The 18,430-nt window shown below is 45.8% G+C and overlaps 1 protein-coding gene across 2 annotated transcripts in view; it reads right to left on the bottom strand.

The window, feature by feature from the left end:
* The window catches only part of LOC135918706 (phospholipid scramblase 1-like), a 48,179-nt gene extending 38,203 nt beyond the window's left edge, over positions 1–9,976 (bottom strand). The window contains exons 1-4 of one of the 2 annotated variants that reach the window (XM_070520794.1): positions 9,845–9,975; positions 7,758–7,814; positions 5,860–5,973; positions 2,966–3,043 (exon numbers count right to left, since the gene is read on the bottom strand). In XM_070520794.1, the coding sequence (XP_070376895.1) occupies positions 2,966–3,043; positions 5,860–5,973; positions 7,758–7,814; positions 9,845–9,875 (280 nt within the window). In that variant the 5' untranslated portion in view covers positions 9,876–9,975. Of the gene's footprint in view, positions 1–2,965; positions 3,044–5,859; positions 5,974–7,757; positions 7,815–9,844 lie in introns of both variants that reach the window. The other variant, XM_070520795.1, reaches the window with a different exon arrangement.
* Between the last annotated feature and the right edge of the window lie 8,454 nt (positions 9,977–18,430).

Raw genomic sequence — 18,430 nt, 5'->3', positions numbered from 1 at the left:
GAATAACTATATCTGTTCTGCATGCAGCACGCAGAATAATCTCAGTTCCGCGTTTTTATAAGAGGGCTATTGCCCATGTTCATGTTGAAGTTTCATTTCATTCAACTTTCATTTTCATGTCCATGTTCAAGTTTAAGGACATTAAACATTGTATATGTACATATCACCATTTAAAGAAAGCCTAATTAATAAAACGAATGCCCCCTCCGCCACCCCGACCTCCGTACACGTTTGCGGCCAGTTTGGTAGAGCCATCTTTTCCCGCAATGTTTAACCACAGGTCACTGAACATGGCCTCTGAAATCCGGTTGCTAAATCTCGGACGCCATGCACCGAGCTCTAATTGCAAGGACCAACTGTACGCTAAGTTGTCGCTGGTGTAATGCGTCGGCAATGGCATAATCGCCAACGAGCAGTGTTACAAACATGCAACGCCACATTATCTCTAACGTGTGGTTCGACAACGCGTCACAGCGTGTCGCCACCAGCGTTGATGCTCGAAGATGTCCGTCCAGCGAGACCCGTCGGGAGTGCTCACCTTCCTGAAGCGTTCGGATTCGAAGAAGGAAGCCTTAATCGGTCAACAGTCGAGTTAAGTAAGGCACAGTTATAGTATTGGTGAAGAAAGCAGGGAAGAGATTGGTAGAACTGGAGTCATTGCAAGCGTAGGTAATGGTACAATGTAGTGATAGCTGTACTCCCTTTCATACATCAGGTGCAACACTGTGGAAGCTACGCAAGTAGTACGGTCTCCGAATTTTATCACTCCGCGCGTTCCGCCTATGCTTCGCTGGGCGCCCGCGACGTTTGCTCGCACGAGCATGCACGTGAGGCTTCCGCGACGGGATGCAAATAAAAAGCAACGAAAAGCAAATTGGCGTAAAGCAACGTGTTAGCAGCCACATAAGCGCATGGTTTGTCTCCATCTAAGGGTAAATTCTTATTTTCATTCAGAACTGACCTTATATAAAGAACATATTGAGAAAACGCTGTCAAAAGACACCGAAATATTTACAAGCGCGAACGCAGTCACAGCGAAAAGTATCTCTAGCCTCCACATCCACAGCGTTGCATCCGATGTATGAGACGGAGTACAGGGGTTTTAGATACAAAAGTTAAAGCTCGAGATCAGATAGGCAAAAGGGTAGATGATGATGAATGTAGTAAAACCTGATTAAATCAAGCGGTCTAGGAAACCATTTGTCTTCGCCCTGTTACAAAGGAGATGCCAATAAACATAATCATCATCATTGGCCACGTGCGCCTCTGGTGTTTCCTAAATCGTAACACATCTCCAAACCCTGCTATAGCACCTCCCAATTTTCACGTTTACTGCACATAACATCGATGACAAACAATAAATCACCGCATACTTTCACTTCTGTGGAGGCGATAAGGCTACGAGCGTTTGTTGGGTGTAGAGCTAGGATAAGCAGAGTTTATCGGGAAGTAGAGCTCGAACTTGCTCTCTCCACTATCTTTCGCGCCGAAGCGGACTTACCGATATGAACCTCAAAGAACTTGAACTTGAGATTGAATATTTTTCATCTGTACAATGCGGATGTCCGGCACGCCCGTTATACACATCGTAGTGGCGGCGCTGTGTATATTTAATTTTATTAATCGCGCTACGGAGAGGACATGACAATCGCCAAGTATACAACAAGCACGTGCGCTGCTTTGTTTCTTCGTGTCCTGTAGGCCGCACGATTTTGCAAGTTCATTATAAATTACGAACATGCTGAAGTTCACACCCTCTTAAGACCAAGGCATAAATGCGCTTCATATGAATAACAAATAAATCTGAATTTATTTAGCGCAGAAAAATACAAGGAATGCGACAAGGTCTGGAACGCAACACATAGGATACTTCTCAGCTGATTATAACCTGTGCTGTTTCGATCAATCAATCAATCAATCAATCAATCAATTTTATTTTCAATGTCTCTACCTAATCCACGTTTCTGCTTTTTCTTTTTCAGCGCCGGAAAGTGTTTTCTGTTCATTCATTACTGTTTCGCCCTATAAGGTACAGCGTATTGAAGGATCGGGGCACGCATCTCGCGCTAAAATTGAAATTACGGTGCATTTTACGCGCCAGAACCGCGTTTACATTGTGAGGCGTGCCATGTGGGAGCTCGCCAGACTAATTTTCACCATCTGCGGTCCTTTAACGTGTAATTAAATATGACTACTTGCCCGAACGCTCTTGCATTTCGACCACAACGAAATGCGGCTGCAGCGGCCCGGGACCGAACCCCCCGCCTCGAGTCCAGCAGCACAACACCAGAGCCATTAAGCTACCGCGGCAGGTCACCATCCTCATGCTAAGGGCACATTCACACCGGCGACTTGAGGAGGTCGCGCGACAAAGTTGGTCGCTTTGCGACCAGTCGCAAATGGTCGCAAACGGTTGCCTTTCTCTACGGCTACGAGCGTAGCCGTAGAGAAAGCCGCAGTCGGATCAGCGGATCAGCGGCGCACCGGAAGTGATCTTTCGTGTGTCTACATCCGGCCTCCTCCGGCGTCGCATTCAAATTCCGCGTAGATTCCGAGAGTTCTCGCTGAGAACGATAATCTCCGGGATTGCGACTTGCTGGTCGCGCTCAGCCGGGCTTGCCGGTGTGAACATCAGTCGCCTTCGGTCGCTTTTTGATTGCGAGTCGCAAATGGTCGCGCGACCTCCTCAAGTCGCCGGTGTGAATGTGCCCTAAGAACTTGTGGTTGTATCATTAAAAGCTATGTTGAAGTCTGTGATACGCTGACGCCCTGACGCCGAGTCACGCCCGAACCGAAAATGCGTCAAAGTGGGTTCGATACGTTGTACACTTGAAATACAGAAATCACTGCGTTCCAGTAATCGCAATGGGGGATCGACAATATTCCTTTTGACAGGAACGACGATTGGGGCCGCATTGATAAGGCGGCCTCGTCATCCAAAACGTCCCGACACTCGCCCACTTACTTTCGGTGATGTGGTATATAAACTGGCCCATCGAGTTCTTCGCTGTGTAGGCATTGCAAGTTTCGATGCCAGTGAAAGCTGCGAGGCAACATAAAGGTAACATGAATAAACAAATTATTCATTCAAAGGATTAGTTCTGTCGAATCTAGCTTTTCTTTCTCCGACGAATTTTAGCATTCATATAGATAGTAAGTGCCCGCCCCTCGTTTAAACAGAGGCAAGTAACGTTTATGGCACATGGTTTCATCGCTTCTAAATGTGTGCCAAATGGGGCGCTTTGACCTGCTTACCAGTATAGGACGCGAAATTTGCAAGAGGCACTTGATATAGGCGTGGAAGTAACTATTATGTTGTACAGTATAGCATCGTAAGATTACCTATAGTGCAAGACCTGAATTTATGTTCATTGTACGTTCGGCGTCATTATTATGCTCGTTGCGGCATTTGTGTGTGTCTACACTATTTTCCGTTTATTCTATTACAGGTTCTTTTTTTTTGCTCTTAGACGAGTTTTTTTTATAAGAACTATCTTATGTGCATCCACTATTCTTGCAGTTGAACAAGAAAGTGAAGCTGTGGCTTCGTCAAGTTCACCGGAGCAGCTTTCTCTCTGCTTCTCCTCTGTCTGTTCCAAAAAGGATCGAACTAAATAATTTGATTTGATTTGCTGTCGTCTTCGTTTATTTTTTTTTTCAGTGTGACGCTGCACCTGGTGCTAAGTGTCCATGGGAAGCGACATCAAATAATGTTGGACAGCCCGCATTGTTTACCTCTACGAAAATTTAATAATGCGGTTTTACGAGCCAAACTCGCGATTTGATTATGAGGCACGCCGACGTGGGGGACTACGGAGTAATTTGGACCACCGGGGGTTCTTTAGCATGCACGCAAATCCAACTACACGGCTGTTTTCGCATTTTGCACAGTGTTCAATATGCTTCCAGGCTCAGTGGCAAATGAGTGAAGGGATTAAACGTTTTCGTAAATTCCGTACGTTCGTTTATTCTTCTCGCGTAGATGTACAACTACTGCCTTCGTTGGAAACTTGCTGCGTCGTTACAACCCTTAGATTTGTTGGATAGTGCGTCTCGTCGTGTCAAGACCACCCAGATAACGTAAGGCCTGTTCACTTCCATCCATGACGTCACACTACTGGCCCGATCGCCATAGAATCTAATGGCTATGCTCCCAAGTAAGCCGCGGTGATTTTAACGTCACATCTTTCTTCACGCCAGCCTTGGCAACAGTAATTTCGAGCGAGGAGCATGGAGATCTTGGATCGGAGTGAGCAGGCCTTGTGCTATCTATGTGGTGTTCGTCGTGTACACTTGGAGTGACCGAGCCCAGTGCCTCGAAAATATGTCAGAGATGATGGGTCTTCTAGCGGTCAGTTGTGTTTAGATGAAATAATATAATAATGACATGTCAAGAACACCGCGGCGAGCGTTATTTTGACTGAAACATCTATACATGAGCAAGTGAACGAATACAACTGCAGTCCCTATTTCTAAGTATATATGGTGCTTGACGTATTAGTTCAGCGGAAACCCGCGAAGTGGACTGAAGTCATTATTAATGGGAAAATGAGACACCAGCCGAATCATAGAACCTGTTTGGGCTTCCTTTGTAGCAATGGCTAGGATTGGGTGGAGGTCACATTTTCCCTTTATATATTTGCTCCAATGTTTCTTTTCCACCAAATCGCTCACCCTTTAAGGGGGCAATTGATTGCGTCACCTGTTAGTGATAGGCCATTCAAAGGGCCAGTCGGTTCCTTTATCGTTTCCTGGTACGTCTCGACAGTGGAGCCCGTTCTCACACAAAGGCGGGTAGACCGGGTTGTCAGCGAGGATATATGTACACTGTGTTCAAGTCGAATGCAATCCCTCTCATCGCCAGCCTATTTTACGTCGACTGCAGGACGAATGTCTCTGCCCAGCGATCTCCAATCGCGCCTCTCTTGCGCCAGCTGATTCCAAGTTATGCCCACGAATGTCGTAATTTCCCCCAAATCACTTTGTTCTCTGCGGTCCTCGGCTGTGCTACCCACTTTTTTACGCTCATTCCGTAACTGCAATAGACCAGTGGTCAACTGCCTTAAGCTATACAAAGACAGCTTCTATCGATTTCTTCCTCTCAATCTCAGCTATAGGATATAGACTACCCCCTTTCGCTCTCTAATCCAGATTGCTATTTTGCTGCATGCCTCTCAAGGTAACCGACTCATTTTTAGTTCCATTGCCAGTGGAGCGGTGCCTTAACTCCTTGTCAAGCTTCTTAGTTTTTCTCCAAGTTTAGGCTACATAAGTTAGTACCGGTAAACTGCAATGAATGTACTCTTCGTTTTTCTCAAGTTTAGGCTACATAAGTTAGTACCGGTAAAATGCAATGAATGTACGCTTTTCTTTTCAAGGCTGGCGGTTAGCTGCCAGTCGTGAAATTGGTTTATTGCCGGCCACATATATGCGCTCCGTCTTTCCACTACTAGAAATATTTCTACCGAGGCCTCTTTCGAACGATCCGTTCGTGCGGTACGCGGGCAGTCGTTGTTCGCACACTTGGAAATTTTAGGCTGCTGGCGCGTGCGGATGGAGCATGCGTTACCACGCTTGCTCATTGTTGCTGAACAGTTTCAGCTTTTCCGCCTCGGCCCGCTGGCACATGCAAGGGAACGATTTCTCGGAACACGCTGCGGCGCATGGCCGGTGCATCACGCTTTACTACTAAGTGGGCGGGGAGAAGGGGGAGGCAGGCAGGAAGTGAGCGCCCCCGGCGTCACTCTTGACTTTTCGCTCACTGCATACGTCATTTCCGTTTCATCGTGCGCGCTCCCCATATAGGGGGAAAGAATGGATCTAACGGCTGCTGCTCGTCGGCGTCTCGTGCCTCCTCACCTTCTAAGAGCTCCACGTCCTGCTGTATTATAATTTGATCGATGAGGGCCAGGTACTCAAGGCCGGGTGCGCACACGATGGATTGCTCCGGAACTTGTGGCTTCTGCAACGGAGCTTTGGGTTCACCAGCGCATGCAGACGGTCAATTAACATTGGAAGGGGTGTTGCAATTCTTGTCATCTCTCCACTACGAAGAGCGTGATTTGTCGGCGCGGTGGCAACGCAGCTCGTACTAGAAGTTTAGCTTTCACGCGTAGCTGGTACCGACATCTTGTGAAGATTTGCACAACTATAATATGTCCGAAAGATTTTTGTGCCACGTCAATGCGATCTTCGAAGATAAAGCATCAAACTACTGCGCCTTAATGATTATGTTGCTACTAATGCTTTACATAAGCAGGCAAGTAGATTATGCAGGTTACTGCAGTATCAACATTGCGCGCTTTCCGGTTAGACTCTGCGTCACCAGATGTCGCCGCCAGCTTTGCTGGTGCCGCATGAGGTTGACGGCAATAGAGATTAGTAAGAGGCGATTGGAAGACTGGTGAAAGAAAAGTAGCGACACGACAAAGAACGGAGCCGTACAAAAGCGAAGTTCGCACTAGGGGGTCAGAAAAATTGGTTGTTGGAGTTTTTAGCGTTTTTTGTTTCTTTTTTAACCTTGGTAGGACATTAGGCAGTATAATAGGAAGAGCTTGGTGGCGCAACCCACCGCGCCGTTCCAAAGGGGATGCTCATAACATTCACCCATCCATCCATCCTGCCACACACCTCACCCGTGACCCTTTACTTCGCAAATGCGAATACGTCTGATGACAAGGTAAAGCTCTCGTGTTTCGAGAGGACAGTGGCGAAGGCTCCTGGAATCGTTTCAGGCAGTTATCCAACTACATGCAAGATGCTCTCATTATGTACATCTGTAGCTAAGATATCGCTAAATTGCCCTTCACGGCTTGGGAGTGTGTTCGAAATAATATAATTTTCATTACACACAAAATACGGTCAAGGGGTCTCGCCAATAACGCATGCTGTGTTCTTTTTGTATCTGAGAGGCAGTTTTAGTTCGGGCCCTTCTCTGAGTTCTCTATTGAAATGTCTATGAAATGTAGATATGCTCACGTTATACGACCGCTTAATCTATTTGAATTACATTTATTGCATTCAGGAGAGAAAGTTGAATTGAATGTTAGCAGAATTTTTTGTTAAGTGCCTGAGAGTTTTTCCATGTTTTCTTTTCCTTGAATTACTGCCCCTGGTGCATGTCACGATCCACACTGCGCAAGTGAAATTTAAATTTTAGCATTATTGTTCTTGCCCACTAAACAAATATTATATCCGCAACCAACAAGCTTGATGCTGCTTACCACACAGCCGTGTGGGCGCCGTATCTAGAAAGTGATTTGCGCCGTGGCCAAAGTGCGTGCCTGCGCGGGCCACGTCTTCAAAGCAATCTGCGACGCTTCCAAAGTGGGCGTAGTGCCGGTAGCTCCGTATGCGCTGTGCGTTCGACGTTTCGTTCACGTTGAAGTGAAAGAAGCACGACGGTCAATTCGCTCGCTGCTGCTGCCAAAATCCCTCATTCCAGTGTTTCGACAGTGAGTTTCCGCGATCATGGATCGAGATGTGTTCATGTTTACCTGTGTGCACGTGACACAGTGCTTGTTAATTTAATTAGTAAGCGAATATCTACAAGCTTATACGGGCGATAAAACTACTATACTTACTTCGTATAGCTATCTCCTAATTCGCTATTGCAATGAATGCTTCACCTTTCGGGCGAAACTGCGACTTTTTTTTAGGTTTGATCTTCACATGCTTGATAACAAATAAAGGAAATGTAACTGTTTTTGAGATCACTTCAGGTAGAAAAAAATTTTGAGGCTGTGAAGGTGCCTCACCTCTCACTGCAGGAGCCCGTAATCTTTGTGCTCCGCCTGCGGCTGCCGCTGGTCCTCCTTGCAAAAAAAAGGAAGCATTTACCCTATGATAGCGAACAAGAATATTTCCCAACGCAAGGGTAATATTTTCCTGTGGAAGCATGTGGCGTCACCCAGTTTCTCAGGTTTTCAACATCGAATTAGGCAAGATAGTATCCACCTATCAAAACACAGTATTTATCATCGCCAACATCACCATGGTCATTGCCATTAGGCTCTATGTACACTACACGGTTATCGCATCGTCCTGCGATCTCCAGTTTTGAAACCCAGCAGCACAAGTTGTTTAGTGAGTGTATTTGCCCATTCTAGGTTCAATCCCCCAGATTAGGTACGTGCCATGGTGACACCATTGGTATAGAAGCCTCTGATGTACTTACATGTCTGTCGTACTTATCTATGTGCATAGAGCTCTCATCGGCTTACTATCTTCGATGCGCATAATACATGGCCTTCCAAGTCACACAAAACTACAGGCGATAATGTTGTGCGAGTGTCGCCCACTGTCACTGCTAGCACGCTAACTCAAAGAAGTTTCGCTTCATTTAGGTTCCAGCACTGCGTTAGTATAATATATATATATATATATATATATATATATATATATATATATATATAATTTTTTTATTTATTTATATATAGATGCTGGGCTAATTGAACGTACGTCGTGCTTTTTTTTCTTCATTTCCCTACCGGGGACAGCGTGATTTCCTAAGCCACGAGTATATATATATATATATATATATATATATATATATATATATATATATATATATATATATATATATATATATATATATAAAGCACCAGGATTTACTGTTTCAACCATTATCTGAAGAAAGCCGGACCATGGCCGAAACGTAGGAAATAGTTTTTTCGTACGGGCGTTCTCAACCTACAAGTGCCTGTTCAACTCCCGGATGCGTATAGGCTCTCGCTTTGTATATATATATATATATATATATATATATATATATATATATATATATATTTATCGGGAGGATGCAAGATAACCGATGGTCATTAATTACGGACTGACTTCCAAGGGAAAGGAAGCGTAGCAGGGGGTGGCAGAAAGTTAGGTGGGCGGATGAGATTAAGAGGTTTGCTGGGACAACATGGCCACAATTAGCACACGACGGGGGCAGTTGGAGAAGTATAGGAGAGGCCTTTGCCCTGCAGTGGGCGTAACCAGGCTGATGATATATATATATATATATATATATATATATATATATATATATATATATATATATATATATATATACATACATATACTATGCTCCTGGCTGCTGTTTCGACTTATAGAAGGGTATGCGTCCATTCTCGGGCCAGTCACACAGAAAGAATATGCCACAGTGACGACTCAAATAGACTAAAGCGAACCCTTCTTTACCTCTTCAACCCGTAAGCCAGTCAAGTGGTCAGTTCTCACTGACCAGGTGGCCTAGGAGGTCGCGCGATCGCCGAGAACTGCTGCGCCCACGCGTGCATCGTCAATGAGGGTTCAGCAGTGGTCACGTGTCACGTTAGCGAAACGAGCTCTAGTTAGCGTAAACGTTGTGTCGTGAGACGCGAGGCTATACTTGCGCGCCAACACATCCCACCGATCCAACCCGTATGTCACAATCTACGTGAGCTTCGCCCGTGTACTCGTTACCACTCGTGCACTGGTTTCGTAAGCACGTGCACCAACTTAATCGAGAAGATTGCTTAACTTGAGCTCAATCACCAAACAACGCTCCGCTTCACACAGATTCCAACGTGTCCGTTCGATGCGCTTTTCGATTTCTTTCATGATTGGCGTTCACAGAACAAAGACCGCTTCCAAATCGGTTTCCATGCTTACGAAAGCGTAATTTCGCGTCGAACACCTTCCCGCAGCGACAAGCAACGACAAAGCGGCTGGATAAGACATCCGCACTCGCCCGATAAGGGACAACCGAAATGCAACGCAAACAAGACTGCGAGCTGCGCGAAGCGTTGTGCCCACCAGGCATTTTGGTGTAAAACGCCCAGCAAGAAAGGTATTCTATATGGGCACTTACGCGGAGCCAACGCAGGCCTGATGGGCGGCATAGCTGGTGGTCAGTCAGCTGCTGTGCTTCTTTGTTCTTCGAGTTGATGTTGCTGCTTTGTCGATATGTTGACTCCTTAACGAATGGCACCTACCCACTAGGGGCATTGACCGCACGTCGGCAATTAAAATTGCTGGTAACAAATGTCAACAAATTGAAAGAAGATAGAAAGTAAGATACTACTGTGCCTTCGCAAAAGATTACACAAAAATAACTGGAAAAGCATGTGACAAAAGCAAATTGCAGCAGGGACGGTATGCCTAGCGAGATAATCTGCTGGACGCTTCAGTAAACTTGATAAATGCTACGCAAACTACCGTGTAGCTGATGCCAAACTTTGCAGATGCAAGCGACAATGTATTCAGAAGGGCCATTTAAACTGCAAAGTCACCTGTGTGTTGGCGTAGTGGCTAGGGCGTTGCGATACTAAGCCCGAGGGTGCATGATGGAAAACCGGCCATGGCGGCCGCATTTCGATGGGAGTAGAATGTCGAAACGACCGTTTGCAGTGCATTGGGTGCAGGTTATAGAACCCGAGGTGGTCAAAGTTAATCAGGAGACTCACCCCCCCCCTACGGCGTGCCTCATTATGAAATAGTGATTTTGACATGTAAAAGCCCAGAATTTTATTTCAATTTAAACTGCAAGGTGGGGAGCGAAGCAGATTAGGCACAATATTGCGCAAGGTGGTAGCTGCAGCGTTCTGGTAATCTTTTCTTCGTTTCCTTGATCTCTAAGACTATCGACGACATTTTTGCTTCCTTGGAAACAACGGAACCAATGAACTTAGCAAAAATAAAAAGCATCGATAAAGGGTAACTGGCTAGCTTTTATATAGATTAAAAATTCAAACTAGTCCCGTTGGCCGTAGTTGCATTGAGCGCAACCGCATTATCATTGGCGAGATCCCGACCATGTGCCTCGTATGAAAGGAGTTGCTTGGTGCTGAATCATAGATGTTCATTTTTATGTAGGAAGAAATGTTGGGCAAGTTGTGTTGCGACATTGCCAACATTAGGAGAGGTTACCGCAGTTGCTCCATTAATTATGTCGAGTGGTACACTGACTCTAGTACGGGTGCTGTGTACAATTTACCACTGTCGTTTGTCGAAAGAAAAAGAAAAGACAACAAAAAGAAAACGGCACGCCCGAAATTCCGGTGTGACATATATCTCGAGGGGAGCTCATAACTTAGCAACGTTGACTCTGATTCGGCACAAGACATAGTAGTAATGAATAGTAAACGCAAGACCGCACGATTCCTAATATACCTTCGGCAATGAAATAAAAGTTGGCAACACTGTGTTCCACAACTCATCGAATATTTCGCAACTGCGGTAGGCCCTTGCGAAATGACAAAAACAAATAAGAAAAAGAAAACACCGCAGACTTGGGCTACCTTGTGGATTCGCATCCAAACTTTCAGCGAAGCTGTTGCTTTCGAACGCTTCAATCAGCCTTTTTTTTCTGTGCCAAAAACCGTCATGTACGCGAAAACTTCGAGCTATGTTTGCTCAACACTCATAATGCTACTCCCATAGACTACAAATTTGTAGTCGCTACCACATACAGCCCTTCCAGGATACCGAGAAAACTTCTGCGCCGCTCTTCTCACGCTTTCTAATGTTTTGTATTAGCAATTTCGGTTTGAGAAAATGTTTTGAGAAAGTTAAAGGTGCCTAGAAATTTTTTACTAACTAAACCACCATGAAGGCTTCCCTAAAGCCTGATCGATTACTTTTCTTGTCGAAGCAGTGGGCGACCCCAAAGCAATCTCTGAATCCCACTAAACGTCCGGGTAGCACCGCATCTCCCTGAGGACGAACAGGCGAAGCCATCATTAGAGTACGCTGGAAGAGGCGCTCCTGCAGATGTTTATTTTTGCGTCTCAGAAGGTTCCTCCATTTCTTGGCTTCAGCTGTGAATGATGATAGGCAGGGCGAGGCGTAATGAGTATCGGAAGGAACTTTTGATAGCGAAGGTGTAGCTGCGGAAAAGAACAAGACGGAAGCAAGAAAGAACTCTAGAAGAAGTTTCTTTGCGGCTCCTAGGTAGGAATTAGGTATAGATGAGAGATACGCTCTGGGTGGCACAACATGTGTATAAGGCCGGCGCTGGAACAGCGGTACCATTTAGTCTGCTTGCGCGTGCGTGCCGTTTGCTATGCCCTCTGCGCCGAGAAAGTCAAAGGGCGTCTGCTGATCACACCTCTGGGGCTCCGCGTCATGTTTCTAGGTCTAGTCGCTGCTGCTTCAGCTGTCAAAATAAGTAAAGGATTCCGTGTACGCTGCCGTAGATTGTGTATCCGGATGAAGCTCTAATGCGGCCCCGGGTTTTCTCACTTCTCTCGAGACTGACTACGACATGTGCTGATGATATCGATTGCATTCTTTTATTGTTGGCGAACAGGCGTGTTAATGACTGTTATTCCTTATCGATAGCATATATACAGGCCCATTTATGTGCAGCATTGTTTCGGAGAAACCGTTGCGTAATTCCCAAGCAATTTCAGTGGGACAAGTGTAAAGCGGTTTGGTGTGACATTCTCGCTGGTATATGGACAAAGAAAATTTGAATATGGACATAGGAAATATCTCCCGCTTAAATTACTCCTATCTTACTAATGAATATTTTATAATCAAACTATGGGACTTCACGAGCCAAAACCACTGATTATTATGAGGCACGCCGTAGTGGGGAATTCTGGAATTTTGGACCACCTGGGGTTGTTTGACGTGCACCTAAATCTAAGTACAAGGGTGTTTTCGCATTTCGCCCCCGTCGGAATGCGGCCGCCGTGGCCATGATTCGATCTCGCGACCTCATGCTAAATTAGCAGAATTAGCAGAATTACTGCTGCTAGTCGCATATTTGAGATATGCATACCCAATATCGCCACAAAATGCGTTGAAGTAACACTTAGTTTAACCCATTGCGGATCAGAGGGAATCGCAAAAAGAATAAATGGTGGGGTTGCCATAGATTTCGCCTTAATCTTACGGACAGCTATAGCGGATGTAGTACCAGTAATAGATATAGTACGAACAAACTTATTGTCGTAATGTGTGGTCCTCGTGGCGATACAGATATGCCCACACATTCGCGCATCACCTGTGGTAAATGTGCCGGTCACGTAAGACAATGAATTGCTGGGCGCCAACACTGCAAGACGGGAGTCACCATCGACAAGAATAAGATGGAAGCACTCGGTCTGACCGCTTAATGACTCTGTAAATTAGAGCAATAAAGTGTACTCTATCCTATCCTATACTCTCTTAAGCAATGGATGATACCCCAGTAAATGCGGCCACCCCATTACAACGACAGAAGCGAAGTGAAATTCTACGCAGGAATAATGAGCGGCACCGGAGCCAGCTGTGGAAGACGACGACACTCGAGCCATTGCTGGTGATGGTTTTTTTTTTTTACATAACGGGGCAAGCTGCGGAAGACGACGACGGCGAACCCTGGGAGAGTTTACAGCTCAGGCCTGGCCAATCCAATACCCAAGGCTTGGCAAATCCCCCATCGTGGGTTGGAGCCACACGTGTGACAGGCTACAATAACAACAGCACTCAGACCTTGATGGCGGGTCCGCCACCATTCCCAAGATAGCGCCAATGACGGCGCTATCTGTTCACTAAACGTTCTAGGCGTCGAAGCCATTTTATGCGACCGACCCAGTGACCAAGGACACGTTTACGCAATAGCATGAAAAAGTGCGACCTAAGCAGACAAGCGTTGTAATACCAGTTATAAACGGTGCAAATAAAAGGAAGAAGCAAGAGCACCGCAAAGCCTCACCGTACTGGACGATTCGCGGGAGTCAAGTGGCCATTAAATGCGGTTGTAACCTTCCTTCTTTCGCAAGACGCCAGATTCTAATCCTCTTTCGGCAGGGCTTTCTGTCAGGTCTATTGTTGAAAACTTTAGCAGACAAACTGAAGCCCTCACGTAACAATTAGGTAGTCTTTAATTTAGCATAAACGTCTTCGTAAAAAATGTTATAAAAGTACACTTCCTAATTTCCGAAGCTTCGTCAAGAATTGCAGCTAGCATTTAGTCTAGAATTCCTGTAAGCGCTCAGACAAAAAAGACCTAAATATTTTGATGCTTCTCGAGCATGACAAGCGTCATTCCATAGCTAAATGTGCCGCGCCTGATGGGATCTCGCATGGCGCGCCCGACAAGGCCTCACTCAGAACTAACACAAGAAAATAGCTTGCTTCCACAAAAAAAACGGCCTTTGAGGGAATTCGCAGTGTAAGGAAGGGTCGTAGATTAGCTGCTGTGTGTCAGGAAACACAATATCTTAGGTAGTCGAATGCTTCTAAATTGTTTACCTGCATTAGACGCGGCTACAACGGAACCCCAAGTGAAACCACACAACAAACCTATCAGAAAAGCATATATTTTATTTATTGTGAACAGTCTGCACATTTCACACATTTTATATAGGTATCATAGACAGACAGCGAATGATGCAAATAGAGGCTACTCGTTTCACAAGGCCTTTGAAGCTATGACTTCAAAGATGAAATTACTGACAACCACTGTAGCAGCAGCCATTGAAGCCGCGACATTCCATTGAATGATCAAGGCACGACCAAACAAGTGCTACAGCTGTTATTCGAGTTCCACGTTCACATACAACGTGTTCTTGAATACGAAACCCTTGCTTTCGATCTCCTCCCAGGTCACTGGCTGACTCTCATATCCTTTGTTACAGCATCCCGGGGCCGGTTTCTTGACCATTTCGCTCTCGTCGCTTGTTGATATCGGCAACTTCAGGTCTTTAGCTTGGCCTTCAGTATGCGAGATGATCACCGTGAGCTTCTTCGCAAAGGGCCAGTCCAAATAGCTGTCCCATTCACCAGACCGGAGACATAGGATAAAGGACGCGCTGATCGCCCCTTTGTCGTCCTTTTGCAGTTTACACTGAATTTCTACTGTGTAGCCACCCAAGGTAGCGGCTTCGCTGTCTATCGTCGTCTGGGTGTTGTCCTCGCCGAGTGACTCAAGCTTCTCTTTCACGTCGTGCAGCTCGAACAAGGCGACGAATGCCCCCGGCTGGGAGGCATAGCGGTGCGGTCCGGCAGTGACTGGCTCCGTCTTGGCAAAAAAAGCAGGCCACTTCCATTCCGCAACTTGGCTGTCATCTCCCGCGTCTTCAAAGTTCTCCACTTGTTCCGTCATGTTTCGCCTTCAGAGATCGGTAGTGTAACAGCCGAAACAACTAGGGAGGCGAAGCTACGGAACAATCGGCCCTGCGCTCGGGTCAGTTTGGTGCGAAAGAGCGTTCGCCCGCAGAGAGTGACGCGAGAAAGAGGGACTCTTATACAAACTCATGTTATCGCGCTGTGTTCGCATGGCCAACGCGAACGCGAAATTGCTCGTGTTTGTGACGCATAGGTATCAGTCCTGAGCTCAAATGTGACTCAGAAAATTACTTTTCAGATAGAACACACTTCATCGTTTCCAGGTTACTTTTATTGGTTCAATTACTACGATAAGCGAAAGAGCGCAAATCAAAAAAGAGCCTTCAATTTTTTGCCTTTCTTGCGTTATATTGTTTTTGAGCTGACGGAGATAATGACGATGAGTGAGCTGATAACCAGAACATGTTCAATGATAAGCTTTTATGGAAGCCTCCTGTTTTTCACTGTTTGGCTTTTGTTGATGCGCTAATATCAGCTCGTGGAAGACACCTCTTATGGCAGGAAATAACTTGCCACCTTTGGGGGCAATAAGTTCTGACACAATCTATTCATTATCCGTAAATGAATCGCACCATCGAAATAGCTGCAGTGTTCGTTTCGTTAGATTGCTTTCCTCAAGTGCCACATATAATTGCTGCAACCGGCGGACATGCACAACGCCCACCAAACGTTTTTAGAAGTACTTCCGCCTTCACAATATTGCTATTGCGGGAGAGCGAATTGAGTAGGAACGAGCGCAAGCTGAATCACACAAGTGTGAATCTGGCGACAACTAATTATTTTGTGCAACATTTCTGCGAAGCGATAAGCTTTCTTCTAACACAAGTGAACTTCAGCCTCTCAGTTTGTGAAGACTTACCTTGCTGCACATTCCAAGGCTCGTGTAGCCTACATCCGAATGAGTCCCGGCTTTCGATTGCACTTGATTCAGCAGTTTCACAAATAGAAGAAAAAAAATAATTGAAAGCCCCACTCAAGATGTACTCTAAAGACAGTGCATCAAGACTTTACGCTACCGTTTGTGGGAAGCAGGCTGTTGGTTGTCGTTTCTTTTGTTTCAGACCGAAGTGTAGAACATAATACAAGCGATAGCGCGTCAGGAGATCAGCCGAAGACGACAGAGCGATATCCCAACGACGGCAAATGGTGGTAACCAGCTTGCTGGTTAGAGCGTATGACGAGGTAGCTGTGTTGTTCCTACACACCAACTCAATTGTATCAAAGCTAAACAAATTTGCACTGTGCAGCGTGCAGATTGAAGGTGCCAGCCGTAGTGATTCGCGTGTTTTGGTCTGTCTCGAGATTCTCTCAACGCATACCCGCGACTGTGGTCGTTATCGGGGCGGTGCTTGTATTAGCAGTAGCGGTGCAACAGGTGGCGTTGTCTTGGCAGCTAATGCAGGCGATTGTTCTAACCGCTCCGTACTTTTTAAAAATACAATATTGCATAAGGCTACGTCTGGATTTGGCGTGCCATCATAACGCGTAGAAGGATTGAAAGGCGGGTGAGCTGGAACCTGTCCTTTCTTGAGGAGCCCCTAAAAGCGAAACACGGAAAAGAATACGTGACCCACACAGGACTAACTGATCGACATTTTTATTGCTTGAAAAAAGATGATAAAACAGTTATTGCAAAAGGTATGTGGATGGCATGTAAAAAATTATCCCACAATCACGAGCTGTCAATAAGCGCGAACTCTCCACGTGAGAGGAAAACTGACAGCTTACATATGTACATGTTCTTGCTCTTGACTATGTTATTTTCATGAGCAGTTTCACGTGTGCGCTGATTGTGGTTTCGTGATGACTGAAGTATGGGTCAACTGTCATCGTCATTGTCGTGATGGTTACGACAACTTCTGATAAGATGCGATGACACTACTTCCTTTAAGAAATGTGCATGCTCGTGCAACCTGGTATTTACACACGGCCTGTCTGTCCGATGTTGACCCTACCACACATGCTATACACCACTCGAAAGGAACAGTTAGTGCATTCATTAACCTGCTTAAAAGAGGATGCGTGATCACGCGCTCCGGCGCAAGTCCTTGCATGCTTATCAATCGCCGCGCACAAATCACCGCCTTCTTTGCCAACAGAAAAAGCGACGCCAGCACCGTAATGGCCAGCAACTTTCTTCAACCTGCGCTAAATCGAGGGTGTATAAAGAATTCCAATTCTTCTCTGCTCACTCTGCGACGCCACAAGCTGATTGACTGAGAACGCTTTTCAGCTTCTTTAGCAAATGCTCAGAAGGAGTTACAAGAAAGGCGGCGGGAAAATCGGCTATCTTCAGGCGACCCAAGCTTTCTTCTGCGGCTTGAAAAGAGAATTTTGAAATTGCTGATTGAGAACACGATTTTGTGGACCCATATTTTAGTGACTTGGAATGCGCAGAGATAAAGCTTAACCGGGGTCTCACGCATCTTCAAGCGTACATCCAACAAAAACTGTGCAGGTTCAAATCGCGAAGACAACTCAAGGAACTGAAGTTCTTTGTGTTTAGGAACCTCACACGTGAATAGAAGTCCATGGCCCCTTTTCCTAAATGCTTTGAGTGTATTCGCCATGCTCTGGGTGTGGTTATCGCTGTCACCCAAAAACTATGTGATCAACAACAAAACAAAAACATTGCGTCACCAAACCATCACAAGGGGACGCCACGAGTCCGGGAGGAAACGAAGACGCCAGTTGTACGTAGCTACTAAAAACTAATATAAAATACCCAAAGATTGATACATAGACCAGGTTAACCCTTGCCGCCTAGAAATTCGGCAGCGACAAGAAGTGATAAGAAGACAGGACAGAAGAGACTGCGAGAGGGAAAGCAAAAGATTGAATAAAGGGACAGGAAAAGGCGACTGCCGACTTCCTCCAGATGAGTCAGCCTAGAGGTGCCGTCTATGTGAAGCAGAGGCCCAAGAGGTGTGTTGCCTCCACCGGGAGGCCTTGAAGGTCCAAACACCCAGCATCGGCTAAGCCCCCAGGAACCCCTTTCCCCAAATATGGCTAAACCTCGCACGCCTACACGCGGGAGGGTCCAACCCTCATGTGCTCGGGTACGTGATATCGCAACACACCAAACGCCAGCTGACGCAGACGCCCCTGCGGAACACAAGTCATATGTTCCAACTGCGGAATAGAACCGGCTTAGTGATCGAGGCATACCAAATTAGCAACATGGCTACTGCTAGTATCACATTTGAGATATGCATACCCAAAATCACGGCGAAATGCGTTAAAGTTATGCTTAGTTATATCGGTTGCGGATTAGAGGGAATACCAAAAAATAATAATTGGTGGTATTTCCATAGATTTCACGTGAATCTTACGGACA

The sequence above is a fragment of the Dermacentor albipictus genome, chromosome 6, assembly GCF_038994185.2.
Source record: "Dermacentor albipictus isolate Rhodes 1998 colony chromosome 6, USDA_Dalb.pri_finalv2, whole genome shotgun sequence".
Classification (NCBI taxonomy): Eukaryota; Metazoa; Arthropoda; class Arachnida; order Ixodida; family Ixodidae; genus Dermacentor; species Dermacentor albipictus.
Note: the sequence above shows the minus strand (reverse complement) of the source record. Positions and strands in the feature narration are given on the sequence as shown.